General features: G+C 44.2%; 1 protein-coding gene across 1 annotated transcript; it reads right to left on the bottom strand.

Moving 5' to 3' along the window:
- On the bottom strand, positions 1 to 27,827 carry ANXA2 (annexin A2). The gene is made up of 13 exons (XM_017817015.1): positions 27,720 to 27,827; positions 22,933 to 22,992; positions 19,242 to 19,341; positions 11,731 to 11,825; positions 8,459 to 8,572; positions 6,263 to 6,353; positions 4,870 to 4,949; positions 4,485 to 4,544; positions 3,801 to 3,894; positions 2,994 to 3,089; positions 1,962 to 2,020; positions 1,223 to 1,345; positions 1 to 328 (listed from the first exon to the last, which is right to left on the bottom strand). Exons 2-13 carry the CDS (start codon positions 22,978 to 22,980, stop codon positions 269 to 271), a joined length of 1,020 nt encoding a protein of 339 aa, XP_017672504.1. The 5' UTR covers positions 22,981 to 22,992; positions 27,720 to 27,827; the 3' UTR covers positions 1 to 268.

Raw genomic sequence — 27,827 nt, 5'->3', positions numbered from 1 at the left:
TTCATTTTAAATTCTGTTTTATTAGAAACATGGCACAGAGAGGCAGGGCCTTTCACAAGCACGTGTAACCTCGTTTCTCTGGAAGGTTCCTTGGGCAGAGCCAGGCTGAGAGGGGCACGCACAGAGCGGGGAAGCACAAGGAGCACGGCTCTGGCAGGGACGAGGGTAAGCCAAGGCTAGCTAGGCAACTCAGCTTTTTCTAGCATTACAGTAAAATGAAGAGGAAAAAAGGCATGTCTCTAGGTTTGGGTGTCTTCCATCACCGTTTTCAGTCCTCTCCACCACACAGGTTCAGCAGTGCCCTCTGGTAATCCCCCTTTGTGTCTTGCTGTAAAGCAAGGGAAGAAAAATACAAAATACATATGAGGAATAGTCACAAAATACAATAGCATATGCATTATATTCCAAACCTGTGGGACAGTCTATGATTCACAGTTGAAGCCCTGTCAGCCTGGAAGGGACTATCTAGACTGAGTTTTACTTATGTGTGAACTGAAATTATTTATCATTCTTGCAAGGCCAAGAACGGAGAGAAATTTTGGTATGAAAAGAAGAGTAACACAATGAAAGGAAGCTGAAGGACTCAGTTCTGTTTCTTGTCACTGATCACTGCAAAAATCATACATCAAGTTCACTATTTAAAAAATTTGTTTATTATCTGCAATTGACGTCTTTAGGAAAAGCTTCTGGCTTAAGATTTTTCTTAAATATTTTCTTCAACTTCATCTACACAAGAAAAAATGTATCATATGCTGTTGTGAGGGTGGGTAGAAGGCTAATTTTTAAACAGATGCACAAGCTCTTTACCTGTGCACCAAGTTAAGTGAAACCTAGCACCTATAGCCCCTGTCCACTCACTGAAATGGAAAAAAATCACTCTAGCTAAAAGTCACTCCTCGAGCACTGAAATGAAAGACAGCAGTTTAGATGCTCGATTTTCCCTCAGCAACCACAGAGGAATTCTGTTTTTCTTTTCTTTTGATCTGAGGATTGGGACAGGTGAGCAGACTTTTCCTTCCGAACACACCAGCTAATTGCACAAAGCCTGCATACACTGTCAGGTGGCTGCCAGGAATTGTACCAGCTGTCAACTGTGAAGTTAAAGGTGGGTTTTTCAATAGTGCAGCCCCTAAAACACCCCCCATGAACTCCAGTGGTACAACTAATCCAATGAGGACTGCTGCAAAGGTCCACGATATAAAGTAAAAGCTGAAAAACTTGCCTGGATGAAATAATAGAGAGATTTTCCATATTTCCTCTTGAATTCACTCTTAATTTTCAGCATGTCGACCTCGCAGCGGGAGACCATGATCCTGATCAGCACCTTGTCACGGGTTCCCTTGCCCTGCAGGCAGAGACACACTGAGAACTGCAACAGCTGAGAGGCACAAAAAGCCACTGCATCTAATGGTAAGACAGCAACTGAGATGTAGAAATAAAAGATACCATGAATTAAATCTTCTAAGTAAGGTGGCTATGATGACCCAGGAATTGGAGCATGAGTATACCTTTCTCATCAGCAGTGGCTGACCAGCTTCCAGTCACAAATGGAGCTTAGACTATAAGCAGCAGTTTGGGTTCACCAGGAGGCCTTCCTGGTATTGCCCAGTGCCGGTCACCAGGCCTTTCTCTTTCATCCCTTTTCTTGGGAAAATGTTTTGAGACAGCTTTTTCTGCTATCAGCTCTTGGTTACTTGCAAAAGATGTGTCTAACTTTGCTAATTATAATCAATTAATCTAATACTGGTCATTATTATGAGACCCTTCCCTATATTTCCCTGTACCAGATAAATCTGAATAGATTATCCAGTGTTAAAAAATGCTTTTGAACAATATTAAGTAATTGTTAATTTATTCACATGCCAGTCATACATCATATGAATAAAAGTGCCTAAGGAATCAAAATTTGATGAAACAATGGCAAAATAAAAATAGCATAATGAAAGAACAGTCTTTCCTACCTTCATGGAATCATACAGTCTGTCTGCAAAATACAGCTGCTTGTTCTGAATGCACTGGACTGAAGAGAGAGAGAGAGAGAATAGTTAAATATCCGGCCCATACACAGAACAGCAGGACACAGAATGGAGCCATTTTGAAAGATATGATAAGTAGTCAAAATAAGATTTTCAGCAAAAGTTCTTCCAAAAGAGGAAATGAAGAAATCATTTTTACCTGAGCTGTTACTTAGAAGTTGTTTGGCTGTGACTGAGCCACAAATGTTTACATTCTGAGATGGTATTTCCCTCCATGGATGGTGTCATTTCAGAATGCTAAACCTCCTCCACACATTCCACAACTCCTTCTTCCACTTCTATAAGCAATCCCTCTTCTGGAATCACTCCTTGTATGCTAATCCATAGGAAGCCTCCCTTTCAAGGCTGAGCTCTGTTTATACTCCATTTGCATTTCAGAGCTCCCAGTTCACCCTTAGTCTGCAATGGATTTCCCTCTTCGAGAGCCCCCTCTCAGACACGGTGACATCCTTGTCATCCTCACCCCATGGCACAGTCCCAGCCTTACACCTGCCTCCCCCTTTCAGAGAATTCAGTGTCAAACCAGCTCCCCCATCAGCCTCTCTCATCCCCCACTGCCTGTCTGGCCTCTCCTCTCCCCCCCCACCCCGTTCCTTCTCCAGCCCGTGTTGATGTTGAATGCTCACTGTGCTCAGCTACAGTTTCAACCTTTTGGTTTGCTTGGGGAAACAAACATTAAGCCTCTGCATCAAATAGAAGTGGAACTACAGGCAGATCACAACACACAGGAACTTATTTTAATCTCAAAAGCAGTTTGTGCTTTGCAAAGGGCAAAAATAAGCTACTTCTCAATACCTGCAATATCCTAAAATACACCAGTTGATCCAATAACACCAGCACATCCTGATTATTTCCCATCCAGCAGGGTGAAGCTGGGCCCCATTCCTTACCATGATACACTGCAAGAGCACTGGAAAGACCCTGTATAAAGACAGACTTTACTTCAGGGCAACTCACCAAGATTAAGAAAGGCATTCTCCAAATCTCCCTTGACCTCCTTCTTGATGCTCTCCAACATATCATAGGGGCTGTAGCTCTTGTACCTGTCAAACACTGGCACGAGAGAGAAAATGGGTGAAACCAAAACCAGGCCAGGAACTGGCAGAAATAACCACCCAAAGCAAGAACAGAGACAGCAGTGCAGAGACATGGGATCAAAAAATATCTACTCGAGTCCTTCTGAGAGCTTTATCTTAAACACAGCCCATGTCTGCCAGCTAATAGTAAAGCTCCCATGCCATGGCCTTTTTGTTTTCCTTGAACACCTCCGTAATCTGGTAAAATACCACCTTAATCCTGTACTAGTATTTTTTGAAACAACAGGGTCTTCCAATGGCTTTTCCCATGGGCTGCTTCCAGCAATATCAGAGCAGCTTTGGAGAGCCTGCACTGTCAGAGTTAAACACATGATGTAGACTAAGCTACCCTGGCACAGAGGGAAGAGCTAAAGGACTTCTCAAGGTCTCCTGCATCCATGTTTTCTAGATTTGTAACATTTTTGTTTTCAGCCTATGTGACATATAATTGAGCATTGCTATACCTGTGTAAAAAAGAGCTGTACACATACACAAAATGTGAGATTAATACATCCACAGAAATAACTATTTTTTGAAAAAAATTAACACCTTGGAGATTAATTAAGATTTACAGCATCTCATATGTTTCATGACTGCTTCTCATGCTCATTTCAATCATATCTAGGACAAAATAGTTCCCATTTCATTGTAACTTTCTCTTACAGAAAAAAAAAATCTTGAATAGTACCTTTCTGCAGGTGGGGGACACTTCTTTCAGTCATAATGTTGATCCACTTGGGAACATCAGTTCCCTTTCTCTTCACACCAGCATCATAGAGGTCCTGGGGTTAGAAGGAAAAGCAAAATTGTAAAAATCAGGAGTTATACAAAAAGCCATTGCAGATGTGAATAATCTCCTGACTGGAAAAACAAGCACTACTGGAACTGTGGCTGTGGGAGAAACAAAAGAACACATGTTTGGGCAGGTCACCAGGACAACATCTATGGATCTAATCTGAAACTAAATACTTTGGATTTACCACTACCTACAGTTCTCCTCCATATTTAGCTCTGTGTCCCTCAGCAGAACTGCTCCTGGCAGACACAGATGTACCAAACAAGCATCAGAAGCCACTGAGTTCATTGCAATGTCCATGTTTCCTTTTGTTAAAGGCTCTCTCTTCATATTCTTAAGGAAATACCAGAGAGCTCCTGCAGAGGTTCTGGTGGGTACGTAGCCTGTGAAAACTGCTAACTGCAGTACCAGGATTGCAGGTGATATCAATACATTGATGCCAGGCCAACATCACAGTGCAAACAATCTGACACACACCCCCCTACTGCCACAAAGGCTCTCCACTGCCACAGGATTTGTACATTCAGTGTCCCCCAAGGCTTGAGCCACTGAAGATATTTAATAACCAGCACTTACCCTGGCATCTTGGTCAATCAGCTCGTAATCAATCACAGAGGTATCTTCACACCTTTTGCCCTTCAAACAAGGATATCAGTATTTAGAAGAGGTTTCACAGAATGTAAGCAGTGTGCTATGTGCATATTCCTTTCTTTTTAATTTTTTAATCTAACTTTGATAAATGAATAACAGAATGCTCCATCCCCACTATGAAGCTGCTGCTATTCATGCTGCATTTCTGTCAAAACAGTTTGCCCTTCAACTTGGAATAGTTTTTCCCTAAAGTCAGTGAAAATACAGGGAAATTTAAAAGTGAATTTAAAAGTGTTTTACTGGCAGCCATCAGGCAGTTACCAAAGAGCAGGCATGTTTAGGAAATGTGGAAAAACACGAGTAGACCCACCTTGGCCAGGGCAACCATGAGCTTGCGGAAGTCACCAGATGTGTCTGATATGATGTCCTTTTCCAGCTCTGTCTTATACACTAGAAAACACAACATTCTTCTCCAGTAAATGGTGTCCTACAAATACACCTTCACAAGGAAGCCAGCTGCTAATTACTGCGTTTTATGCACATAAACGAACAGCTACAACCTAAGTCACACAGGGAAGATGATGCAAATGAATGCAGGCTTGCCTACATCAAACCCAACGATGCCACCAGCCAGCCATGAGGACCAGCAGTCTGCCATGGGAAGAGACCAGGAGAACCTGAGACTACTAAAACAAGGGGGAATATTGTTTTAAGCTCAGTGTCCTGCTAGATCATTCTTAGCTACCAGTTGATGTTTGCTTGTTTGATAAACAAAGCATTTAGGCCTTCTCATCTCGTGGGTTTATGACTGGACAACTACAGTTACAAGTTGAATGCAAGAGACCAAAAGCCTTTAGGATAAATCCAAGGAATGCTCTGTGTGATTCTGCTCTGGTGTCTAAACATTTTCATTGCTTTCCAAGCGGTCATACCTTATACTGCTCCAAAATTACAGTCTCTTCTTTTTCCAACAGCAATCTCATCTACAGCAGCAACACTCTCTTTGCCAATACATGTTATTTCTTTTGACACTGGCCCTTATGATGATTGGTTTTGCTTGTCCTTTTTGGCTCAGCCAGCACCTCACCAGCAGTGCCTGACAATCCGTGTGTCCCAGCACACGGTGATTTGCTGCATTTCAGGCTGTTTGTGGGGAAGCTCAACTGGAAGCTCAAGGTAAAAATTGTGATAAACCCAACAAGAATGGGCCCATGTAAAAACACCAGGAATATTATAGGACAAGTAATCTTTCTGAGGATGGATCTTGGAGCGCTCATACCTACTTACAATCAACTATGAATTTTAGCTTCCATCAGGTAACATGCTTTAGAAAAGTTGAAAAACAGAATATATGCTTTAATGAAGTTTTATTTCATGTCTTTTCTGGCAGATCTACCCAACAAGCTTACCATCATGCTTCAGTGGATTTCAGATTCACCTACTTACTACATAAGTGATCCCAGAATCCACAAATCTAACATCATTATTCCTGTCACTATGCATAGAATGCTGGTAGCTTATAAAAGAAATTCATTTAGACAACTTGTGTGAGTGGTAAATATTCTCTAATCTGTTTGCTACCAAGCAACAAGATGGACTTATAAAACACACACAGACACCCAGGACACCAGTACAAATTATGTCCAACTGCCAGAGATTGAGCAGATTTGGGTAAGCTGTCTAATAATGACCCACTAACAGGAACTCATCCAGGAAACTCGGTGTAAAAACACAGGACATGGACACTTGCACAGTGAACTTACTTTCCCTGTAGACTCTGTTAATCTCACTGAGCTCCTGATTTGTTCGGGAGCAGATGATCTCAATGAGTGTGTCTTCATCAGTTCCCAGGCCCTGCAACACAGCCCAGACTCAGTCAGGAGCTACAAATGAACAGGCTTGCTGGATGGTTTAAAGATACTGTACAGACATCCTTTCTTCCACTCCAACAGTTTCACAGCCATTCAGGGATATTTTTTGCCAGCTGCTCCCGAGAAGCAATATATGGAACACTTTTAGTTGCCAACTACTCCTCCAGTGGCTCTGAGATCCTGCAGATCTCTGGGCAGTGGGCATTTGCTGTGTGTCTAACACCCAGTGGCCTCCCCACCAGCACAGCTGGGTAAGATCAGCTTCTCATGGCCTAATGTGATCGTGTTCTGTCCACTGGGAGCACAGGAAGAAAGTGTGTTTAGAAATCCTGTTAGGATGCTGTTTGTTACGCCCATTGGTAACAGAATGTCATTTGTATGTGGCAAAAATGGGCATCCTTTCCACGGGACTCCAAGAGCAGTAACATCTTGGGAAAAGATCTCATGATGCAGTCTTTAGCATGTGGAAAATGGAGGCAATTATGTGGAAAACTACTCTTTGGATAAAGTGTTTCTACTGAAGGGAGAAGAGAGGGGGACAAACAAACAAAAAACCCCAACTTCCCCCCCCTCAAAAAAAATAAAACCACGAACAAACAAACAAACAAGAGTAAACCCAAGTAATTTTATAAAAATGGCTTAAAGCTAAGAAAAGTAGGACAGCTTGCCACAGAATGGTTCTAGTGGGTGTCTGGTGAAGAAATGAAGGCTAACAACAGGTATGGTTTTCTAAATATTTTTAAAATATTTTGCAAGAATGTGTAACAGACAAATAATTAACTCCTCAGCAATAATTTTGCTTTACCCAACTCTGCTGCCCATGTCAGAGCTTATAATGCTCTCATGCATCCAGCCAAACTTAAGCTCAGGCCAACTCCGAGCACCAGAGCAGGTCCTGGGGAGTTGGGAACAGCAACTCATGGGAGAGTAGAACAGTCTACATTTGGGGCCACTCTGAGGCCACTGCTTGGTCCTTGGGCTGTAAATACAACATAAATGGCACGTGGTCATCCTAAATATCATGTATCGGGTGTAAGACATTAAAACAAAAAAACCTCCCAAACTAGTGATTCCCAATAAATTATGGATAACCCGTACTTAAGCCAGAAGAGGGCAGCAGCTGATAACTCAAACAAGGGGTTTGGCCCACAGTTGAAGAGTTACCATCTCCACAGTGGGTTTGGTTTTTGGTTTTAGGAATTCAAGGGGTTTTTTGGGGTGTGTGTGTAGTGTGTGTGTTTATGCCTGTGTTTAGTGGAGGGGATGGTTTTGTTTTCTTCTTAGTTTTTTAACTCCCTTCTAATTGTCTGGAGAAGTTAGTTACTTGGGTTTTTGTCATGTTCTGAATTTCAATAGACATACCTTAGTACTTGTTCTTAATTATTTAAAATAATAACCTGATCAAGAACATTCAGAATTCAAGTGATGGCTATAACTACAAGTTCCCAAACCTTAGTTGGCTTAAAAAGGTGAATGTACTGGCATGAGCACCTCCCAAGCCTTGTTTCAGTGGCTGCAGAACAGGTATTTCTGACCCAGCAATCCCTGCCTGTGACTGCAGGGGGGGAATACAGGGACTCCCTGCTGGGCTCTTTCTCCAAAGACTCCTTTTGATGCCCCTCCTCGTGTTCTACACAGGGGCAGGTCTGGTACAAGATGTTCTTTCAAGATCAGTGATAAAATAACCCAGTAACTGGAAACAGCTGTTTAAGCCTATAAATGCTAGCAGAGGATTTAATGCTCCTCTAACAGCTGCTCTCTTAATGGTTTTGTGTACTGTGAACCTGTACATTGTTTCTAAGAGCGGTCAGCAAAGCAGCAACCAGCCAGAGCAGCCTATCAGTCACTCCTGAGCTGACAAGAATAATTTTGTCCTTAAAGAGATTTATTTAACAGTTTAAAAATCACATGGTTCCAGAATTTCTGTCATTTTGGATGCCTTGCAGCTAAGGATACTTAAACTGCAGCACTAAAAAAAATAACAATCAGTGTACACGTTTGGAAACTGCAGCCTGGGGTATGAAGTCCATACTCATTCTTGAGACAGTGACATCAGACTGAGAACCTTAAATTTCAAAGCTTATTTACCTTCATGGCAGCTTTCAACTCAGAGGCATCGTACTGTGCTGGTGTCTTCAGCAAGCCCAGGATCACTGCCTCCAAATGACCTGACAGAGCAGACTTGAGTGCTGCAGAAAGTTCCTGTGAAACAGGAGGGACAATGGAAGAAAAAAAATTAAAGCTCACTTCTGATCTCCAGAGAATTTAACCCGCGGTGCTTAAGTCTCCAAGCCTGCAACAGTGTTTCTGACACAATTGACAAGGAAACAGAACACAAAGAGCTTTCCTTCTGTGAAAGCCTAAGAGAGAAATTAGGGCAAAGGAGCTTTTTTCTAATCCTCTGAAAATAAGAAGAAATGCACCAGTGGCTGACAAAGTGTTGGGAAGCACAGTGCAGACACATCTGAGCAGCTCTGCCTCAGTGCTGAAGCACTGATGCTTTGTTGGAACTAACAAGCCCAGCTGGATCCGAGTTTGACTCCCTGTGGTCAGTGCTTCTCCATCTTACTCCCAGAGTTTTCCCAGTGGCACTGTATTATTTGTGTGTTTTTATCTATTATCCCAACCATTGACTAGCTAAGACATTAGAAAACTGACTGCACAGTTACTCCACTGCAAGGCCCAGCTCCCAAACAGCTCAGCTCCAGAGAAAAAAATCATCCCTGAGCACAGAAAAATGACTCCTGTCTTCAAGGAAACTCTCAGAAGACTGTAGCTTAAATCCCTACTGTTAATTGTCAGGCAATCCTAGGGAAAGAAACAGTCAAGTATGTTCACTCACAGGATGCTTGCCAACCTGCAGCAAAGAAAGCCAGAAGCCATGTCCTCTTACAAGTTTCAGATGCAACTAGAATAATTCTAATTATCAGCTTTACCATAGTGTGTGTTACAAAGTTGAAGCCCCTTGGATCAAGCCTGGGGTTCACCCAGATCCAGGTATTCCCCAAGCTGAAGTTAAATCTGCAGCATTCAGAAGGGAATTGCTGCCTTTCAGTTGCTGGTTTCCCCACTAACAATGTGTGAGCTGGGGAGGCAGGGGAGCAGGGGGCAGAGAAAGGGAGCTCAGCTGGATTGCAGGGAAGTTTGTGCCAGAGAGATAAAGAACCAAGGCACTGAGGTAATCTCCAGAGTCACTCATTTAATGCAGGCACTAATCTGTGTAATACTGTGTTCACTCCCTGCATGGATTGTCAAGGGACTGAACGTGGGTTTGGGGAATCTACCTGCTTTAGTCTAAGACACATTTTAGTACAACAATTGGATACAGTGCTCCATCCTTTGTGTGACAACAGCTTCTTCAGACATAAGATGAAGCAGCAACACCACCACATATCTCTGGAATAAATTGTAGGGAACAATCTGCCTGAGAAGTTGTGCATGCTCCACCCCTGGAAGTGTTCAAAGGCCAGGCTGGATGGGGCTTGGAGCAACTGGGTCTAGTGGACAGTGTCCACCTTGGGACTCCAAGATCCCCTCCAACCCAAACCATTTGATCATTTACTAAAAGAACTTCAACTAAACACTTTAACTGAACCAAGAACATGCCCTCATATTAGCATCCTCCTGGAAGAATAAGGTCTTCTGCCCCTGCCAGGCCAGCAGGGTCTCCACCCCGCCATTCTTTGACAGGGCTCAGAGTGCTCTAAGGGAGAAGCAGAAAGCAGTGACTGACAGCAATCAATTATTTATAAATAGCAAATGGAAAGTGTTTCCCTAAGTGTTCCAGGGGAGTATCTGGATATCAGCAGTTCATTTCAAGGCCAGGGATTACTGGTGGCAGTCAGGACTGACCAGACACACATGAAGACACACATGCAGAATGCCCAGTCTGCACTGGGAGCTCCACTGACACTGGGGATGGGGAAAGATTCCTCAAGCTTCCCAAGAGTTTCCATCAGACAGTGCTCAGCTCAAAAGAATTAAAAGACATGTGACATTTAAAAACTATGATCTATTGATAAATCCTGCAACAAACAAACCGAGCAGCCTAGAACAACACAAGACTTTGCCAACCAAAACTGCACAACCCATTGGCAAAGCAAACCACGAGACACTGTCCCTAGAAGATGTACCTACGTGTCTTTTCATATCCCACTGCCTCCTCTCGTGTTTCTCTTTCTCAGTGGTTTCTACGGCAAATTCCCATTGTTTCTACAGATTGGTTTATTCTTTGGCACTTGTTAAACTTGATAAATTCAGTTTGCTCTTGAGTTGCAGCAAGAAAAAAAGGTGAGAGAGAAACAAATGAAAAAAGTTGCAGATTTTCTTGACTGTGCATTTCTGTGGTCATGCAAAATTTAACAAAGCTTTAGGTGACACGTTTCACAATTAGAGCCCACTTTTGTGCAGGACTCATTCTCCCAGTGCCCAAGGGCAGGACCACAGGGGTGCAGATGTGGGCACACATGCACGTGTCCAACCCCTGTGTGCCTCTGCATGTGCCTACACCAGTCATGCAGCAAAGCTGGTGAACTTCCAAAATTTAACTCTACATTTACATTTGGGTTCAGATGAGTGTTCTGGGCTGCTGTTGGAGGACTACCATTTGGGGTCTGGCAAACCTGGAAGAGATACATCCATCACAATCTGAACTCTATACAAGGTTCCTCTTTATCGTGGGCATGAAATTTTGATTATGGTAAGATTCTGACAACTTCAAAAGAGAAGAGTTCCTGCCTTCCAGATAGCAAGACTCATTGTGCAGAATTCTACACACGTTTTACAGATTTCTCTCCATCAATAGATCAGTATCCAAGGTACTTCTGACAGGAATTAGTGACAGTTAACTCATCATATCACTTGGCTCACATCTGCAGTGCTCATAGCACAGCTGACTGCAGTCCTTCCTCAACTAAGCCAGCTCTGAACAGAATCAGAATACTTCCCTTATGCCAGGTTGTCTTAATAAAACAAAGAATCCAAACATCCCCCCAAAAAACCCCAAACCAAACCACAAACAAAAGTCCATCCCCAAAAGCATCTCCCTTTCATCTTTTCCTTCAAATGGAGGCATTTCACACCAATGACTATTCAATATTGTTTATCATATTGCACCAGGGAATCCTGTGGCTCCCCTCGTGACTGCTGGAGGTGCTGGGAAACCACTGCCTCCAACAGACTGCAGTCCCAGTTGTGCATACACTCAACACATTTGGAAGTTCCACCTGTCCTAAAAGGTGACAGCATGGGCAAAGCCAATGCAAGTTTTTTCATTTCAGAGAAAAGATAAACCCTGAAAAAAATCAAACTGTCCACAAGAAAAAATACTGAATAATTGGTATTTGTTTATATTTGCCTACCTTTTTGGTTCTCCTCTGATAGGCAAAAGCAATGTCCTGCCTCTGCTCGTTGCTGCGGTTGGTCAGGATGTTGATGATGGTCACCTCGTCCACACCTACAGAGACGTGAGACAGAGTCAGAGCAGCTTTCCTGGCAAGGTTCTCTTTGTATCCAGATGTTCTCCAACACTCAAAGCACAGCACTGTGCTGTCTGCAGCAGAGCCAACACTCTCACTAGTATTTGTCATGTCCTGGCCTTGGAGAAAGCACAACCAGTTACAGCCCAGGCTCTTGAGGAGATGCAGACCTTGGTGTACACAGGCAGCAACACACCTCTCCAAGTCTGCTTTGTGACCAGCTTTGCTGCTCTGTCTTCTGCCTCTCTTGGGAGTCTGTGCACTTGTGTTCAGGCACACACAATTCTGCAAAAGGTTGCTCCAGAACACAGACCTTAAAACTGACATGAACTTGTACTTATTAAAGCCTGTCTCATCATTTCAGTAGAGTGTTTTCAACTAAGGCTTATATTTTCTACTTGACCCATTTAATCTATCATTCCAAACATAAAAATGTGAAAATAAAGTGTATTTCATTCTCTCAGCAGCTCTGAGGCTCAGGAGACAGAAGGGTTTTTTTGACACTGGAAGAATATGTGCTCCTTTTTTGGAAATGCCCACTGAAAGATCCATTCTGAGCTGTAACCAACAGGCCCAGAGGACTTGGGTGCTCAAACTCCCAACTTATCTTTCAGACAAGTGAACTACGTGTCAGTGAAGGTTTAGTTTCGAGTGCAGCATTCCCAATCCATGCACTTCAATGCAGCTGCAGCTGAATGCAAGGAGCTCATTCAGATTTATTGCAAGTTAAGAGCCAAAGCAGCATCCGGGGTTAGATCCTCTGGCTGTAACAGAACCTAATGCTCACCCCAGCTCCACATCCTGCAGTGCCATCAGTGCAGGGCAGTGCACATGGAGAAGGCTTTGCTGTTGCAGGGGAGGCAGGATTCCCACACACAGCCACTTGCCACTCTGTTCTTTCACTGCAGGCAGCACCTCGGGACTTTTCCTCTTGCTCCTCCTACTGCTACTGACTTCCACATCAGATTCCCACTCCTTTTCCCCACTTCACTTGCTGCTTTCTAACTGGATTCTCCCGAACTTGAATTCTTTGGGCTGGTAGTTCTTCCTCTGATCACAACTCTCACCTGCAGCTTGGTCTTGGCAGCTCTGGATACCCCAGAGCCTCGTTGGACTGGAGGCTCTTGAGCTTCTTGAGATGAACCTGAAGCATCTGACTTGTTCTGTATCCTGTGATAGGGCTCTGACCCCACGGGCATAAATCCCCACACCCTGCAATCATCCCTGTCTCTCCCAGTGCTCTCTACAAGGACAGCCACCCTTTGTTTATTCACACCAACAGAGAAGCCCAATAAGCTGATGCACATTCCCTTAACCAAGCATTCAAGTGGTATTAAACACTTTCTCTTACTATGAGACCTTACAGGAACTGTCCTTGCAAGAAGTCAATCTCTATCAAAGGAACATGTTTAGAAAAGAAAGCTCCCCTGCCACAAGATGAAAAAAAAGACTTCTTAGCCACAGATACAAAATAGCCAGGGAAAAAATAGCTGGAATAACAAACAGGAAAAGCAGCACAGCACACTTTTACACTGAATGTGTCTGAACAGAACTGCAAAGGTCAGCCCAGGTACATCTGTGGCAGGTGGTTGGAATTTCCAAAGGCCTGGGTGAGGACACACCAGCTTGCTCAGGTAAAATCTAATTTTGCATTTAATTTAATTTAACTTCGCTTAAAACGGCAAACACAACTCTGTTTTTGAAGGACACTTACAGACTTTTCTTAGAATGCTTTGTAAAAATGAACAAGTTAAAGAATTTGAGTGCCCTTCTCCAGTTCTCCAGTGCCTGTGTCACTGATGTCAGCCCCCAGGTAAAATGCCCATTTGTATTCATGTCCATTATTGCTTAAACAAAGCTGTGTGGAGAATGCCAGCACAGCTGGAAGTGATGGCCAGGGAACAACATCTTCCAAACAGAACAGCCAGCAGAGCTCATAAAGGGCTGCACAGAGAGACACCTGGCACAGCTCTCACAATGACACTCAAATATCAAGCTGAACCCTCAGCTGTGCTGTGGAACCACCTGCTCTGGACTATTTCCACATTGACTTACAAGTGGCAAAACTCTTTCTAAATATTGCATGTCTAATGCAGTGCATATTTTCTGCAACAGAAAGGTAAAGTACTCTGTTTTCTGGTGAGGTTTTGAAGCAAACAGGGGGCTCCAGAGGTCAGAACAAGCCCAGAGTTTGGCCTCGGGTCTCTCCATTTATTACAAGTCTTATGAATAGTTTCTTTAACATTTGCACACAGGTCACTACAAAAGATGATTTTTTTATTAAAAAAAAGCCAGAAAGTAAGGACTGGATCAGCAGCTTCCAGCAGGACTCAGATCCCTGCCAGAATCCAGCTACATTTATTTTCCCTATTACCCAACACAACCTCACAGCAACTTGAAACAAAGAACTGCAACAGATATTATAAAAAGCAATCATATCAAATGTGAATCTTGCAAAAGGCCATCTAGCCCCTAGCTGCATGATCTAAAATTATGAGTGAAATCCAAAATTCCTTTCTTCTTCTTCATCACATTTTTCCTGCTGAAATACTACACTCAGCCTGGTGTCCTCAGCTCGTGCCTGGGGCAGACCTACAGCACTGCTCTTACTCACACAGTTTGACCTGCAAACGATGTCAAAAGGCCCTGGACAGCATCATGTGTCTAAGTTACAAATTTTGGGTTGCAAACATGATGACTGCACATGTCAGCCACAACCTACTCCTGCACATTTTCAAGTGTTCCCACTGTATAAAAGAAAACAAATTCTCCGAGTCCAGAAAAGGCCACACACAGACATTGGGCCTTTCAGCACAGCACAGGCCAATGTCTTAAGCTTTTTAATAAATTCTAAATGTAAGCAGCTCTTGGCATTGAAAAGAGAAATTACATTTTCGAGTTTTCTCATATCACAATTGTGACAAATTAGCAGCCCCCAGATGACTGCAGCCCAGTTTCTTATGCTGTGCTTTGTGGATGGAAAAATGAAGTGAACTCATTGCTCTGGCACTCAGGGGAAAGTGAGTGCCTGTATCTCACACTTGGGAATGCTGCTGCACAGACAGGATGCTGACTCACATCTGCTGAGGTGGGGCAGGGCAGGACAGCAGCTCAAACACTTTTCTTTGTTCACTAAAGTCTCTGCAAGTTTCAGGGCAGTCAAACAGAAGTTTATCTCCACATTTATTCTGTCTAGGCAGATTTTATCACTGCATCTCTATCAATGGGCCATGGAAAGAAAAATTCTGATGAATAACACCTCTTTTGAAAGAGGCAATCTGTGGCAGTGTTGTGGCTCAATCAGCAAAGGAGAGGAAATAAATATAACCAAAAGGATCACTTGGAGTTTTTCATTTTTTGGTTTAGAAGACACTGCAGTTGAATCTCCATGGGCCACATCAAGAGCACCAGCATTGTTCTGGATGGTATGGACAGTCATTCAACTTTCTAGGACAACAGAGCACAGAGCTGACATATTTTCTGTCTGCACCCATTCACTCAGCTCATTTACTACAAATCTACTCTCTTGAACTTCATTTTCAAACACAGCATGGGCAGAACACCAGAACTGGTTCTGACCCAATAGCACCCAGGTCCTACAGAGATCAGCAGCGTCCAGGGATGGATGGGATGGGGAGCAGCTCCCCCATGTGGGGGATGTACATGTGGGGGATGTACATGATCCGACCTGGGAGGCCTCAACTGGTACCAGCACAGTAATGGCACTGTTTGACTGAGCTCATGGTCTGCAGGGTCTTATTTTCCTTGGGAAAAAACCTGATCCCACTGGAGTCAAAGGGAAAAATTTAGATAAAACCAGATGTCATTTCAGCTCTGCTATTTTGCTTTGTGAGATTTCACCAAACCCAAACCATGCTGCAGTGAGATATTTCTTTAGTGATACTTCTAATACCTGGAATATGTGACTGATGCACTTTGGGGGATTATTTGGCACTATCCTCCCTCACCAGCGGCCAGCAGGTTTCGTCTAAAAACTTTTACTTTGTAACATCAAAAACTCTGCTAAAAGGTATGGGCATGTTGAATATACCACATAAACAGAAGACCTTTCTGTAAGACTGAAATCACTGGTTTACATTTCTACTGGTTTTACCAATGTCTAGATAGAACGAATTTATTGTAGATCTGTTTGAATTCTGCCAGTCATGGGGAAAAAAGGTATCCTGTGAGACCTCAATAAAAGGTTGCAAGTGACTTAATTATTCACAACCTACTTTGACAAAATTATTTAACAAGTACTTGAGGCACACAAAGTCTCAGTGAAAGGGAATAACTCTGAAAAAGAGAGACACTTCAGCAGTTGTCTTTGCTACAAAAGAATGAAAAGGAAACCTAACATAAGCTCTGTTAGTGCTGTTCTACTTAGTTTCCTCTGTTTAGGCTCACGTACATCAGCTAATCTATACACAAGGCACAAGAGAGCATTGTACAGAAATTAAACAGCCTCTTGTCCTATACAGCAAAAAGCCAACATTCACAAAGGACATGCTAAGGCCTGAGATGAATTTCTACAGAAACACTAAACAGCATAGAAAGGAAACACAGCCAAGACATTTATTACAAAAGGAACAAGCCAGGACTGTAACAAGTTATTTGCATTATACAACCTCTGGGTTGCAGGATTGCTAACTGCAAACTGGTTTGACATCACCTGCAGCCATTCCTGCACATTCCCCTGTGGGATATATTTAAACCCCCTGCTCCACTCAAAGCCCAGCAAAGGGCTGGACAATGTCTTTGTCCAGTACAGTTTTTGCAGATAGATCTGAGCCCAAATAAACACATCCCAGTATTTTCCACAGATCCTGCAGAGGTACATAGATGGCCAACCAACCTCAGAGGAAAGAACCTCAACAGTGGGAATGAATGCTGAAATATTTAGATATTATATAGAGCAGAACTCCGCCCTAGATCTTTGTCTAAAACAAACATACAGCTGTTGTTTAGGCAGTAAAATAAGTTTTACCCATTTCACACACGATCACCAAAACAGAATTGATGACTGATTCTGGGAGTTCCCTGGCTGAGGAACAGCTGGATAATAATTTCTGGGGCCAAAGCAGCCTGCTCTGATGGCAAACCCCCCCCTGTTTCTATAGGCACTGTTTATATAGGGGATACCCAGAGATCAGACTCCAGCAGGGCTCATTTCCCCAGCACTGCTATAAAGGACACACCTGGCTGCTCTGATGAGACCCACAGAGCAGGGACACTCCTTGGTGTTCAGAACACGGGCTTCAGATACCAGGAGTCCTTTATCCTGCAGAGAGTAAAGTCCCCCAAATGCTTGGTTCTGACGTGCCTGGTGTTTTTGAAGTTGCCACCTCAACCACAAAACAGCTTCCATGTGTATTTATAACCTGTTATCCCCCTCGATGTCTTAAAACAAAATGAACAGGTCGTGTCACTCTTTACTATTCTAAGATAACTTACACTGCTTATTTCCACTTTCCACACACAGTGCAAATGAATGGTTAGGAAAATGGGAGCTGCTTGGATATAGAGTTTGTTCATTATGGGTGTTATGTCTCTGGCTCAAAAAAATACTTTGATATTTCCCAGAAATATTTTTAAACTTGTTCTTGCAGAAGAATTTCCCTGTGTAGCTCTTTACACCACTATCCACAGGAAAAAACAGTTCTTGTCCAGATAATTCAGAATTTTCTTTTAGGCAAAACCCCATGTATATTTTAGAGAACACACATTGTAGCACATTTTCTGAATTAGCAGATGAAAATATCCTTTCACAAAGCATTCAAAGTGCAAGGAAACAGTACCTGGAAAAGGGTCATAACACTACTTTTTAATTTTCCACAGGAATACTTCCCTTGTGAAATTCTTTAGGGTGGAAGATTCAGTATCACAACCATTAAGAGATTCTCACCTTCAAAGCCACCTTCCCAAAACAAGTTCTGGACAACAAACTAATAAGCAGAGATCAGCTCAATCCTACAAACATCCAGGTCCACGAATAAGTTCCCCTATTATTTGTTCAGAGAGCTGAAAATCATCTCTCTGATGAAATGTTTCCATTTACCCTAAAACCAAAACTCAGCAAACTGATTAGTTTTGCTGGAAGAAAGTGAAAAAACGACATGAACTTGACTTTCCTGCCTGGAAAAGCTTTTGTACTGCCTGGGACATTGCAATTTCCTTTTGCAGTAATTAACAGCTTGAGTGTTCAAATGTGTAAATTTGTACCATCCTGCAGGCCTGATTTGACAGGTTTAGTTTTGCCCTACAATCAGAGCTGCAAAAAATTATGAAGTCTAGACAAAACTCTACATATACACACAGCCTCTTCTGCCAAACATGATGGCACGTACACCTCCCTCACAAGAGGATTTCTGTAAATAAAAGCAAACCAGAAATGATTCGAAATCACAACTGACCCTACCTCAGTAAGGTATTTCTCCAGTTAAATTAAGAAATCTTTTGAAAGGAAGCCTCATTGCTTGTTAGGGTGGGGAAACATTTTACGTTTTAGAGCAAGTCGACCATGTGCTTTGTTGGCACTGATGGAAGACATAGCATTTCTTTCTGATGAGAAACTATTTGGCTTTTAAATTTCTCCCTTTCCTGACATGTAGGCAAAAAACTTGTCAGCTGCAGCTCCACCCAGCTGTTGCCTCTCTGGCCTGAACAAGCCTGGAAGGTGTGGCACCCCCTCTGTGTCCCAGAGCAGGACAAGGACAGGATCACAGCCCTGGGAGTACCACCAAGGAATGCTCTCAGAGCTGGAGTTCGTGCTCCCTGCACTCCTGATGGTTCCAGCAGAGCAGAGAGAGGCCTCCCAACAGCCTGGACTCTCACAGTGCCCTGAGCCTGAAGTACTGCAAACTCATTTCACAAACGAGTTTCTAGGACTTTCTTTGACCCCAAATTAATACAAGATACATCAGCAATTAGTTCAAAACCCAGGAGAAAAGTGTTCAAACCACCCCTATGCAGCTGTCTGGAGAGCTGAAAGGAAGAAGAAACGTCCAGTCCAATAATCCAGTAGAAATCCATGATTCAGAGCCTGGTCCCCAGTCTCTGCCACAGAAGATGACACTTCATTCTCAGTGGCAGAAAAGTAGTAGAATTTGAAGTACTGATGAGCCAAGAAAGAGAAAAAGTGGACACTTTCAGTGATAACTTCAACAACTCATGGCTACAAACTCAAAAGCACATTCAAAGCACACATTTACAGGGTTCAAACTCCAGCTGGGTCAAGATTTCATCAGTGAGGTCTGAGAAATCCAACACCTCCTAAAACAGGTATCCTTGAGAAAGGATCTGAAAACACTGGTCTTGAGACACAGTATTTTTGTGTTTTCCTGCAGGCCAGCCTTCTGTCCTGCAAGGGAGCTGAGGCCCAGCCCTGCTCTCACCTTTGGTCTTGATGGCCGTCTCCAGCGCCGCCGCGTCCCGGTCGGCATCGAAGTTGGAGTAGGCCTTCACTGTGGCATAAGCACTTGGTGGGAGAGAATGCTGGAAGGAAAAGGAGGAAAAGAACTTCCAAGTTAAACTGTGTAATGTGTCATTGCTGCAGTTAATAAAACACGTGGCTCTCAGTTAACTGGTATTCGGCCAAATGTTTAAATACAAGAAGGTGAAAACAGAATTCTACGAAGAGCCACCAACTCTGTTCTCCTGAAGTGTGTTGTCCAGAAATCCACTCACAGCCATGCTTATCATAACACAGAATATAGACAAATAGATATTTTATTGCAGCAAAAACCTACCACGTTCCAAGTTTACTCACTAAACCTCAATATTCTAAAATCTGGAGTTTTCTGCTAGATCTGAAGGAAAATGGCTACAGAAAGCTAATGCAAAGAAAATGAAAGTCTGAAGTATTTTAGATTTGAAGCCTATACTTTACTTTGGATTACAGGCTACAAACAACGATTAAAAAAAAGTAGAGGGAGATGGAAGATTAATGAGTAAGTCAGAACAAGTTTTGTGCCCTATCTCATGGACTTTAAAGATAACACAAACAAAATCTTTTCAAGCCTGTAGTTCTAGAAAGCAAAAGTTACTCACAATGTCCTTTTGAAACTCTTTGCTTGCAGATACTTGGTTTAAGCAGCATGAGGATAACAAAACCAAACGACATTTCAAATTACCTCTGCTAAGAGTAAGAGGACTTGCAGGTAACTTCACTGAGTAAACAGATGCAACAGTTTAGAAGTTACCAGATTGTAGCAGTGTTTATTATGGTCCTCTCCTGAGGATTACAGCTTCAAACAGAGGGTCACCAGAATAAAGATTCAAATCTCCTCAGCTGCTTCAGTGTAAGCCAACAGTTTAGCCTGTTATCACCTCCCACGGGCAGGTTCAACCAAACCACAGATTTTCATACAAACAGATGAGAAATCTTCACAAATCCCACCCTGCTGAGTTCAGTTTAGAGATCCAAACCTCTGGCAGAAAGGTGTAGTGACCAACACCTGACACTGCCCCCGCTGTTTCCTAAGTGAATGAACAGCTAAGCTTTCTTGGCAAAGAGCCCCAAAACTCCTGTTTCTGTCCCTAACTCCAACAGAAGGCTGTGTTCATGAACAGGACTAAGCTATCTTAATATCCCTGGAGAATCTTTTTACTTGCAAATTTTTAAGAGGACAACCTTTAACTAAAAATATTCCATGGTTTCTGACTAGGTTTGTCTCTCTCCTGCAGAGGTCAGGCTGTCCTGGACAGATTCCTCTGGCAGCAACCACTGTGCCCTCTTGAGACAGTCTGTTTTGTGCTGTGGGGATGGGGAGTCAAAAAGCACTGATAAACTGAGCCATTCTCTTTTGTCTCTTACCATCAGCTCAGTCCAGCAAAATGGCCCCAGCTTGGCCCAGAGCCACACCACAGAACACAGACTGGCCTTTCAGCAGAGCAGGTTGGTAACAGAAACAGTAACTGGAGATGTGCAAGGAGCCTTGGAGACCTCTGTGTGCCTGACAGATCCCTCACCCAAGGCACACCTCTCATGGCACTGCTAACTAACCACACCCTGCTAACTAACCACACTGCAGAACCTGAAGCAAGTCACCAGGCAGAGCTGGGCACCTCTCCTTCCACCCACTCTGAGTATTTTCTGAGTGATTTGGATGGAGTATTTTACTGTAAAGATGATGCCATACACTAACAAGATACACAGTGTATTTGCAGTGGGTAGCCACCTTTTACTGTGTCCCTCCACCCAATGCATGCAACAAGTTAGATTCACTTTCCCTGACACCTGACACAGGTCTTAGCAGGGTGATTGCCTATGAAAAACAGCCATTTAAATTCCAGACAATACAGACTCAAATTACTAATTTAGTAATCTAATACCATAGTACTGGTACTGGATGTTTTCAGACAGGACCTTTCCCAACCGACTTTCCATTTGGTTCAACATAAAATTCTCTACAATGTGGCAGTAGAAGTCCAGCTGGAGTGTAACTGCACCACAGCCCGGGCCAAACTAAAGCAGAGAATGCTTCCTCCCCATGTATCTAGTGTCCTTCAGAGGTCCTCCAACTGTTTTACCTCCTATGAGCTTGACTAATTTAATTCTATTGGGAAGAATAAAATTTGATGGAGAAGCAAATATCACAAACAGGAAAGCTGAAGAGGCTCAATTTCTTCTATAAACACCAGGACCCTTTCAGAACACCTACATCTCAGGATTCTGAGAAGCTTTCTCTACTCTTGGCCACAGATGTAGAAACTGCAAGCACAGATCAACCTCAGCTCAGCTCCATCCTCTCCTTAAGGGAAGGAAGGTTGAAGAAAGCAGGGCAGTTTCTTCCCCCTGACCCAAATCAACCTCTGTACCAGTGATGCAGATCACACAAGTTCCTTATGGCACAGGACAGGACTTGGCTTCAGCCACGACCTTTCTATAACATTAAGACTGAAAACTTGGAGTTTTTAAGAGAGAAATGGGTGGTTCAAACCCTATGTTTAATGTCAGTTAACTTGCTGAATCACTGCTTGGGGAAACTGGTCCAATGCTTTATGCATGACAGCTGCTCAGGGAGTCCAGCTTCCAGCTTAGGACCTACACAACAAACCAGCTGCCTGACACTTCTTACAGGATTTCTGGGGCAGCATTTCTGAGGAAAATGCTGGCATGGAACACTTTCAAATTTCACTTTTTCAACTATTTGCAAGCATTAAGGAATAAACATTTCTGCCTTTGAGAATAGATTACTTAAATATTATTCTGCAAGTAACTCTCCATTGAAGAGCCAGGAAAGCTGAAACTTGACTGCTTTTGCACTACAAAACCAGTTCTACCACTTACCTCCAGGGCACTGGCCAGTTCATTGCAACAGCTCTTTCACAAACACTGTCTGGGATCATTCATTGCACAACAAGTAACAAAAACTGGCCAAAAAATGTGCTGGTACCGAGCTCAGAGCTGGAGTTACCAGCTCTAAGATTTACAAGTACAGCAAGTTTAAAGGCAACATGATGAAATAATGCACAGATAGGATTCACTTCCCCTTCAGTGCCAATCACAGAACCACAAAATCATGGCATGATATGCTGATACCACACTGGTAACCTACCTTCTAATGCTGCAGCTTAAGAAATCAAACAAAGACTGTGGCTTTCTGGCATTTCAATAAAACCATAAACCAAGTGCAGATGTGGTGGAAAACACACAATCAAAACTAAAACAGAAAACAAGAAAATAAGTTTGAGAAAAGTCTTTTTCAAGAAATAGTTTGATTTTGGTGATAACCATTACAGGAATAAAATCCCCAATATTTTTATTCTTATTAAGTAATGTTCTCCATTTTTAATTTTAAAAAATAGAAACTCAGAGGGTATCAGCAAAACCAAACATATTTCCATCTGCTCTTATCATCCTTAACTCACTTGTTCCTCATTAAATCCAGTCACCTCATATAACTGTCCTATGGTTTACAGCTGTTTTGTGGTTTTTAGCCAATGGAAGTTTAAGCAGAGGAGATGTGTGGAATTTTATGAACTGTACAGCTCAGGGCAATTGTTGGCACAGAGTCCTGTAAAAGAAACAAGATGCGACACTTCAGTAAAACAAACTTTTCTTGTTTAGATAATAATACTTACATCCCCTTCAAGGCTGAGCTTGCTTAAAATTTCGTGAACAGTAGACATCTTGAAAGGATGCTGGAAGGAGAGAAAAAGAGACAAAGTGGACTTAAATATATTTACAGTTACATTTGTGTTACAGAGTCTTGGAACACTGCAGTACTTAGTGACACCATCCCATGGATCTGCCAATCCCAAGCAAGAAAGCAGATTTAAAGAGTTTCCAAGCCACACCACCATTAATAATGCAATAGTGAGAGGTCTTCATTCTATTGTACAATAAAAATTCCTTAAATAAGCATTTCTTCTGCATTTTAAATACTTAAACTTGTGAACTGGAGAATCTCTATCGCAGAAACAGAATTGACTAAGCCCACAAATCTTCCCAGAAAAATGGTGCAGAAACATTACAGCCTGGGCCAGCTCAAAGCCAACAGGCAGCAACAAGTCAGACACTCAGTGCCTGAGGCACTCATGGAACACAGTGGGACTATTTATTGTCACACAGGCATTTTACACAAATGTTTGTATCTGTTTGATCCTTAACCCTGGATGCACCGTCCTGTGGTTTTGTAGTGGCTCCCCAGTACAAACACCAGTTAGTAACATGATTGTCAGACACCAGGTAATAAGGATTCCCTTAAAATGGCAGCTCCAAAAATAAGAGCCAGTGAGGCAAGAGAATCATTGCCAGAACCCACAGAACATCTCGCTAACGTGCATGAAAAACCAGAGCAAACCCCAGCCTGAGACAGATCAGACATGCTGCAGAAATGAACTCTGATGGGATATGTTCATGATACAACACCTTGTCTTGTTTAAACTCTGTTTTCTGGTCAGGGAAGTTTGCCAGAGCTGTACCACTGTTTTACTGGAAGGGTCTCCCGACTACAGAAAGGTTTTCCAAAGGTTATGAGCCAGGGGCAATATTTCAGAGGCTTGATGCTTTCCCAAAGCTCTGCTCTCACATTTCTCTGTGAAAAGGACAGCCATTACCACTCACACAACCATCCGGTCCTCCAGGATGGCACCTGCAGCAAACATTACTTTGCCTGTTGGAATTCAGCCCTGTTTCCCAGGATCTCCATAGTCCAGGTGCAGAGAGCACTGTTCCACAGGGAAAAGAGCTGGGCTTCAGAAGAGTGGAAGAGAAGGGCAGCAGGACCTCAAACCCAGTGACTCTGCACTGATATCTGAGCTGGTACCAACCCTGCACAATGCCCAGCTGGCTGCCATCCCTTCCCTGCCACACTGTGCCTGCTCCCCAGTCCAGCTCCCTGGCACCTGCCCTCCCACCACCTCCCAGCACTGTGCAGCCAGTCCTGGCCATGTCCTTCCAGCTGGCCTTCAGGTTTATTTTTTATCCTCCATCAGTCCCTCTCCTGATGGTATGGGGGCTTTCTCAGGCCACCCAGGCAAATTTCCCAGACCAATCTCCTCTCCACTCAATGATCAATCTGAAATTAAGAGCTTGGAGAACCAGAAAGAAGTTTGAAATAGTTTCTTAATAATGAAGATCTGGTTAAAACTCTAGAACAAGTGTTTATTTTTTATTTTAGCTCCTGTAAATCAAGAAAAAGGCAGAGAAATCTTTTACTTTTGGTAGATATAGCAAGTGCTATAAGCATAAAACCCATCTACACAATTACACAGCTCTTGCAGTGTAACTGCTGTAATCACACCTTTCCTCACTCAGAATACAGAAAGAAACCCTTTCATCTACTGAAACAATCCAGGTTTAAGTAACTAAAGCAACTTAACTTCAAACAGAAATTAAGATTCAAGGGGATGAAAAATAAGACAGAGAACAAAAATCACAGTCATTCATCAATGTATTTGAGAATAAATCTTTTTTCAGACCAAAAATCCAACCCAAGCCTTTAAAGACAGGCTGCAGAAGTCGTAATAAGCTGCTACCTGCTGTTGGCACTATTAATCAAGCTGGTTAGAGGGGACTGATATACTACTGCGTTATGAAAGTCTTGATGTTTACTCTTAATAAAATGAAGAGCCTAAGCAGAGAGACCTTTGCACTCTGACAGTATTTCAGCCAACTCCAAAGATGGGTGACTGAAGTCCTTTGGTTTTGCTTGTCACAAAGAAAACACTGGTGAGAGTGAAGCAAAGCAACTGCAGTATAATCTTTCACATTAAGAAGAAATAGAATCACTGAACAGCTTTTAGTAAGGCTTCTGTTTCTAAACCCATTAAAAACCACACTGAATCAGGCTTGTTGGAGCAAAAACTTGGTCAGAGTCCAGGAACAGGCCTAACACACCCTCACGTAGAGCTGGAATGGGAGGTTCATATCACCACACACAACAATGCCAGAGCAGCCCACTGCCCAGGAGCAGAGAGTTGGCAAAGGGGAAATGGGAGGCTTGGCAAGAATCTTTGGAGAGAAAGATCTTTACTCAGAGAACAAACACCTCTCTTGTCTCATCCTGCTCTGTAAGGCACTCAGATTGGAGAACAGGCTCTCACTGTTCCCTGATGGACTGATTCTATCTAAAATACTTTGGACAAGTTCTGGATGGGTTTGGACATGTAAATAGAAAATACCTGCACTAACTTGTTCTTCCTCATGCAGGAGAAGAACCAAATTTTACCTTCCAGCTGTAAACTAATATTTCACTACCCTAAGGCAAGTTTCTACAACCAGTTTCTAAACCCACATTATGCAATCCTGAATTACGATATTCTGCTAAAAGAAATGGCATGTTTTGGCCTTGACCCCCACAGAAGGCACTGGTTTGCAGGTCTGTTATTACACTGGCCCAGTCTCTATTCACTCCCTTATCCCCATAACTGTGGGGCAACAGAAGAATGTGTGTTTAAAAGCAGTCCCATGTCTCGATTCCCAGGGGCAGCTCCCAGCCATTACAGCAGAAAAACCCCCATGGGCTCCGTGGAGAACACTTTCAGGTATGCACAAACAACCGCATTGCTCAAGGAGCACAGTTAGCATTTTAAGAAGCCCTTATTACAACTAGACAGAGATTTGACCAAAGGGTGTTCCCAGGGATCTGAGCCAAGGAAACGGCATCCCCGGAATGAGGGAATGGAAACTCCTTCACTGGGAGCACATTTGTGCTGGGTTTCCAAAAACTAGGGCAAGGTCTATCACGAGAGGAGATGAGAGAGAGCAAGGAAGATCCACAATATCTGTTGTAAATGAAATAAGGACTCAAAATCATCCATTTATATACAGTGCTAACCAAAAGTACAAATAAGCCAGGCTTGTATTCCCCCAAATCACCCAATAACGTTTAGCAAATCATTTAAAGCCACTTTTTGGAGGGGAAAAATCAGCTTTAAAGGAAAGAATTTCAAAACCCATTAAAACTACGCTACCACAAATATACTTTAACCGTTCTCTTCCACAGACATTGCTAACAAGACCCAGGATGTCCCATTCCAGGGAGCTATTATGCACATATGAAATTCAGGATTTCTGTTTCTTCAAATACAAGTTATTCTTACTTCTGAAACTTTACAGAAAAACCTGGTTTGTTTTGTTTTTTTTTTAATCCAGGCAAACCATACCAAATGTGAGCTAATGGAAGTACACTCCCTAGGGCTGCTTATCACAGATATCTCCACCAACAGCAGGCAAACACGGGGATGAATCACCCAGGGGCACAGACCTTCCAAGAGTCTTTCCTCTTGACCTGTATGTCGGGGTCTGCACATCTCTTTGCAGACACAGCATACGAATATGAGCACAAGAAGTAACGTTAAATAGAACTAGAGCTGCCCTGTGTAAGCACACAGCTCACTTCCGCGTGACTATCCTGAAATCATTTCACTTCTCTTTCAGTTAAAATACACGGTAACATTCCTTTGCCTACCACCTCTCCTCACTCGAGGAGGAAGTGGTGTCCGAGCTGACTCACAATCCAGCGAGACCTCAGCAATTCTGCTCATGGCCAGGGCAGGGTGGGGGGAGAGCCGCGCCCAAGGCTGGCTCAGCGAGCGGGGACCCGCTCGGGGCTCGGGGGGGAGCGGACAGGCAAAGCTCGGGGCAGGGCTGTCCGTGCCAGGGGTCCCTGTGCCCCCGGCAGCACTGCCCGCGCCAGGGGTCCCCGCTGCCCGACCCAGCGGCACATCCGCAGCCGCACCCTGGGCAGGAGGGAAGGGAAGGGGCCGCTGCCCCGGGCTCGGGCGGGTCCGGGCTCCGCCGCGCCCGCGGGAGTCATTCCAGCTCCGCTCCATCCGAACGAACACCGCCCTCAGCGGCCGGCACCGCTGGGAAGCGAATTGACAGCACCACGGGCGATCCAGCCGAGCCCTCGTGCACCTTAGCGAGGAGCAGGAATGAGCATCTGCGGAAGTTTCACCAAGTTTGGGGCCGGTCCCTCTTTCCTGAGCGCGGCCGCCACACCCAGCGCCGGTGCGGGGCTCACGGAGCGCCCCGGGGACAGCCCCGCCCTGGGCCCCGCAGTCCCACCGTGGGACCGGGTACGGAAAAGCCCGGGGCGGGCAGGGCCGGGGCAGCGAGCGGAGCGAGGGTGCGGGAGGGCGGCGGCCGCGCCGGCCCCTGCCCCGCGCCGGCCCCTGCCCCGCGCCGGCCCCTGCCCCGCACCGGCCCCTGCCCCGCACCAGTCCCTGCCCCGCACCAGTCCCTGCCCCGCACCAGTCCCTGCCCCGCACCGGCCCCTGCCCCGNGTCCCTGCCCCGCACCGGCCCCTGCCCCGCACCAGTCCCTGCCCCGCACCGGCCCCTGCCCCGCACCGGCCCCTGCCCCGCACGGCTCCTCCCGACCCCGCCCGCACCCGGCCCGGCCGCTCCCGCCGCGGGCTCACCTGGCTGGGGCTGGGCGGCTCCGGCTCTGCAGCGGTTCCGGCGCTCTGGCAGCGGCTCTGGCAGCGGCTGTGGGGCCCGCGGCCGCCCGGGCGGGGTTTTGTAGGGCC

The sequence above is a fragment of the Lepidothrix coronata genome, unplaced genomic scaffold, assembly GCF_001604755.1.
Source record: "Lepidothrix coronata isolate B3197 unplaced genomic scaffold, Lepidothrix_coronata-1.0 Scaffold58, whole genome shotgun sequence".
Taxonomy (NCBI): domain Eukaryota; kingdom Metazoa; phylum Chordata; class Aves; order Passeriformes; family Pipridae; genus Lepidothrix; species Lepidothrix coronata.
The sequence above is the reverse complement of the archived record's forward strand: the minus strand, read 5'-3'. Positions and strand labels throughout refer to the sequence as shown.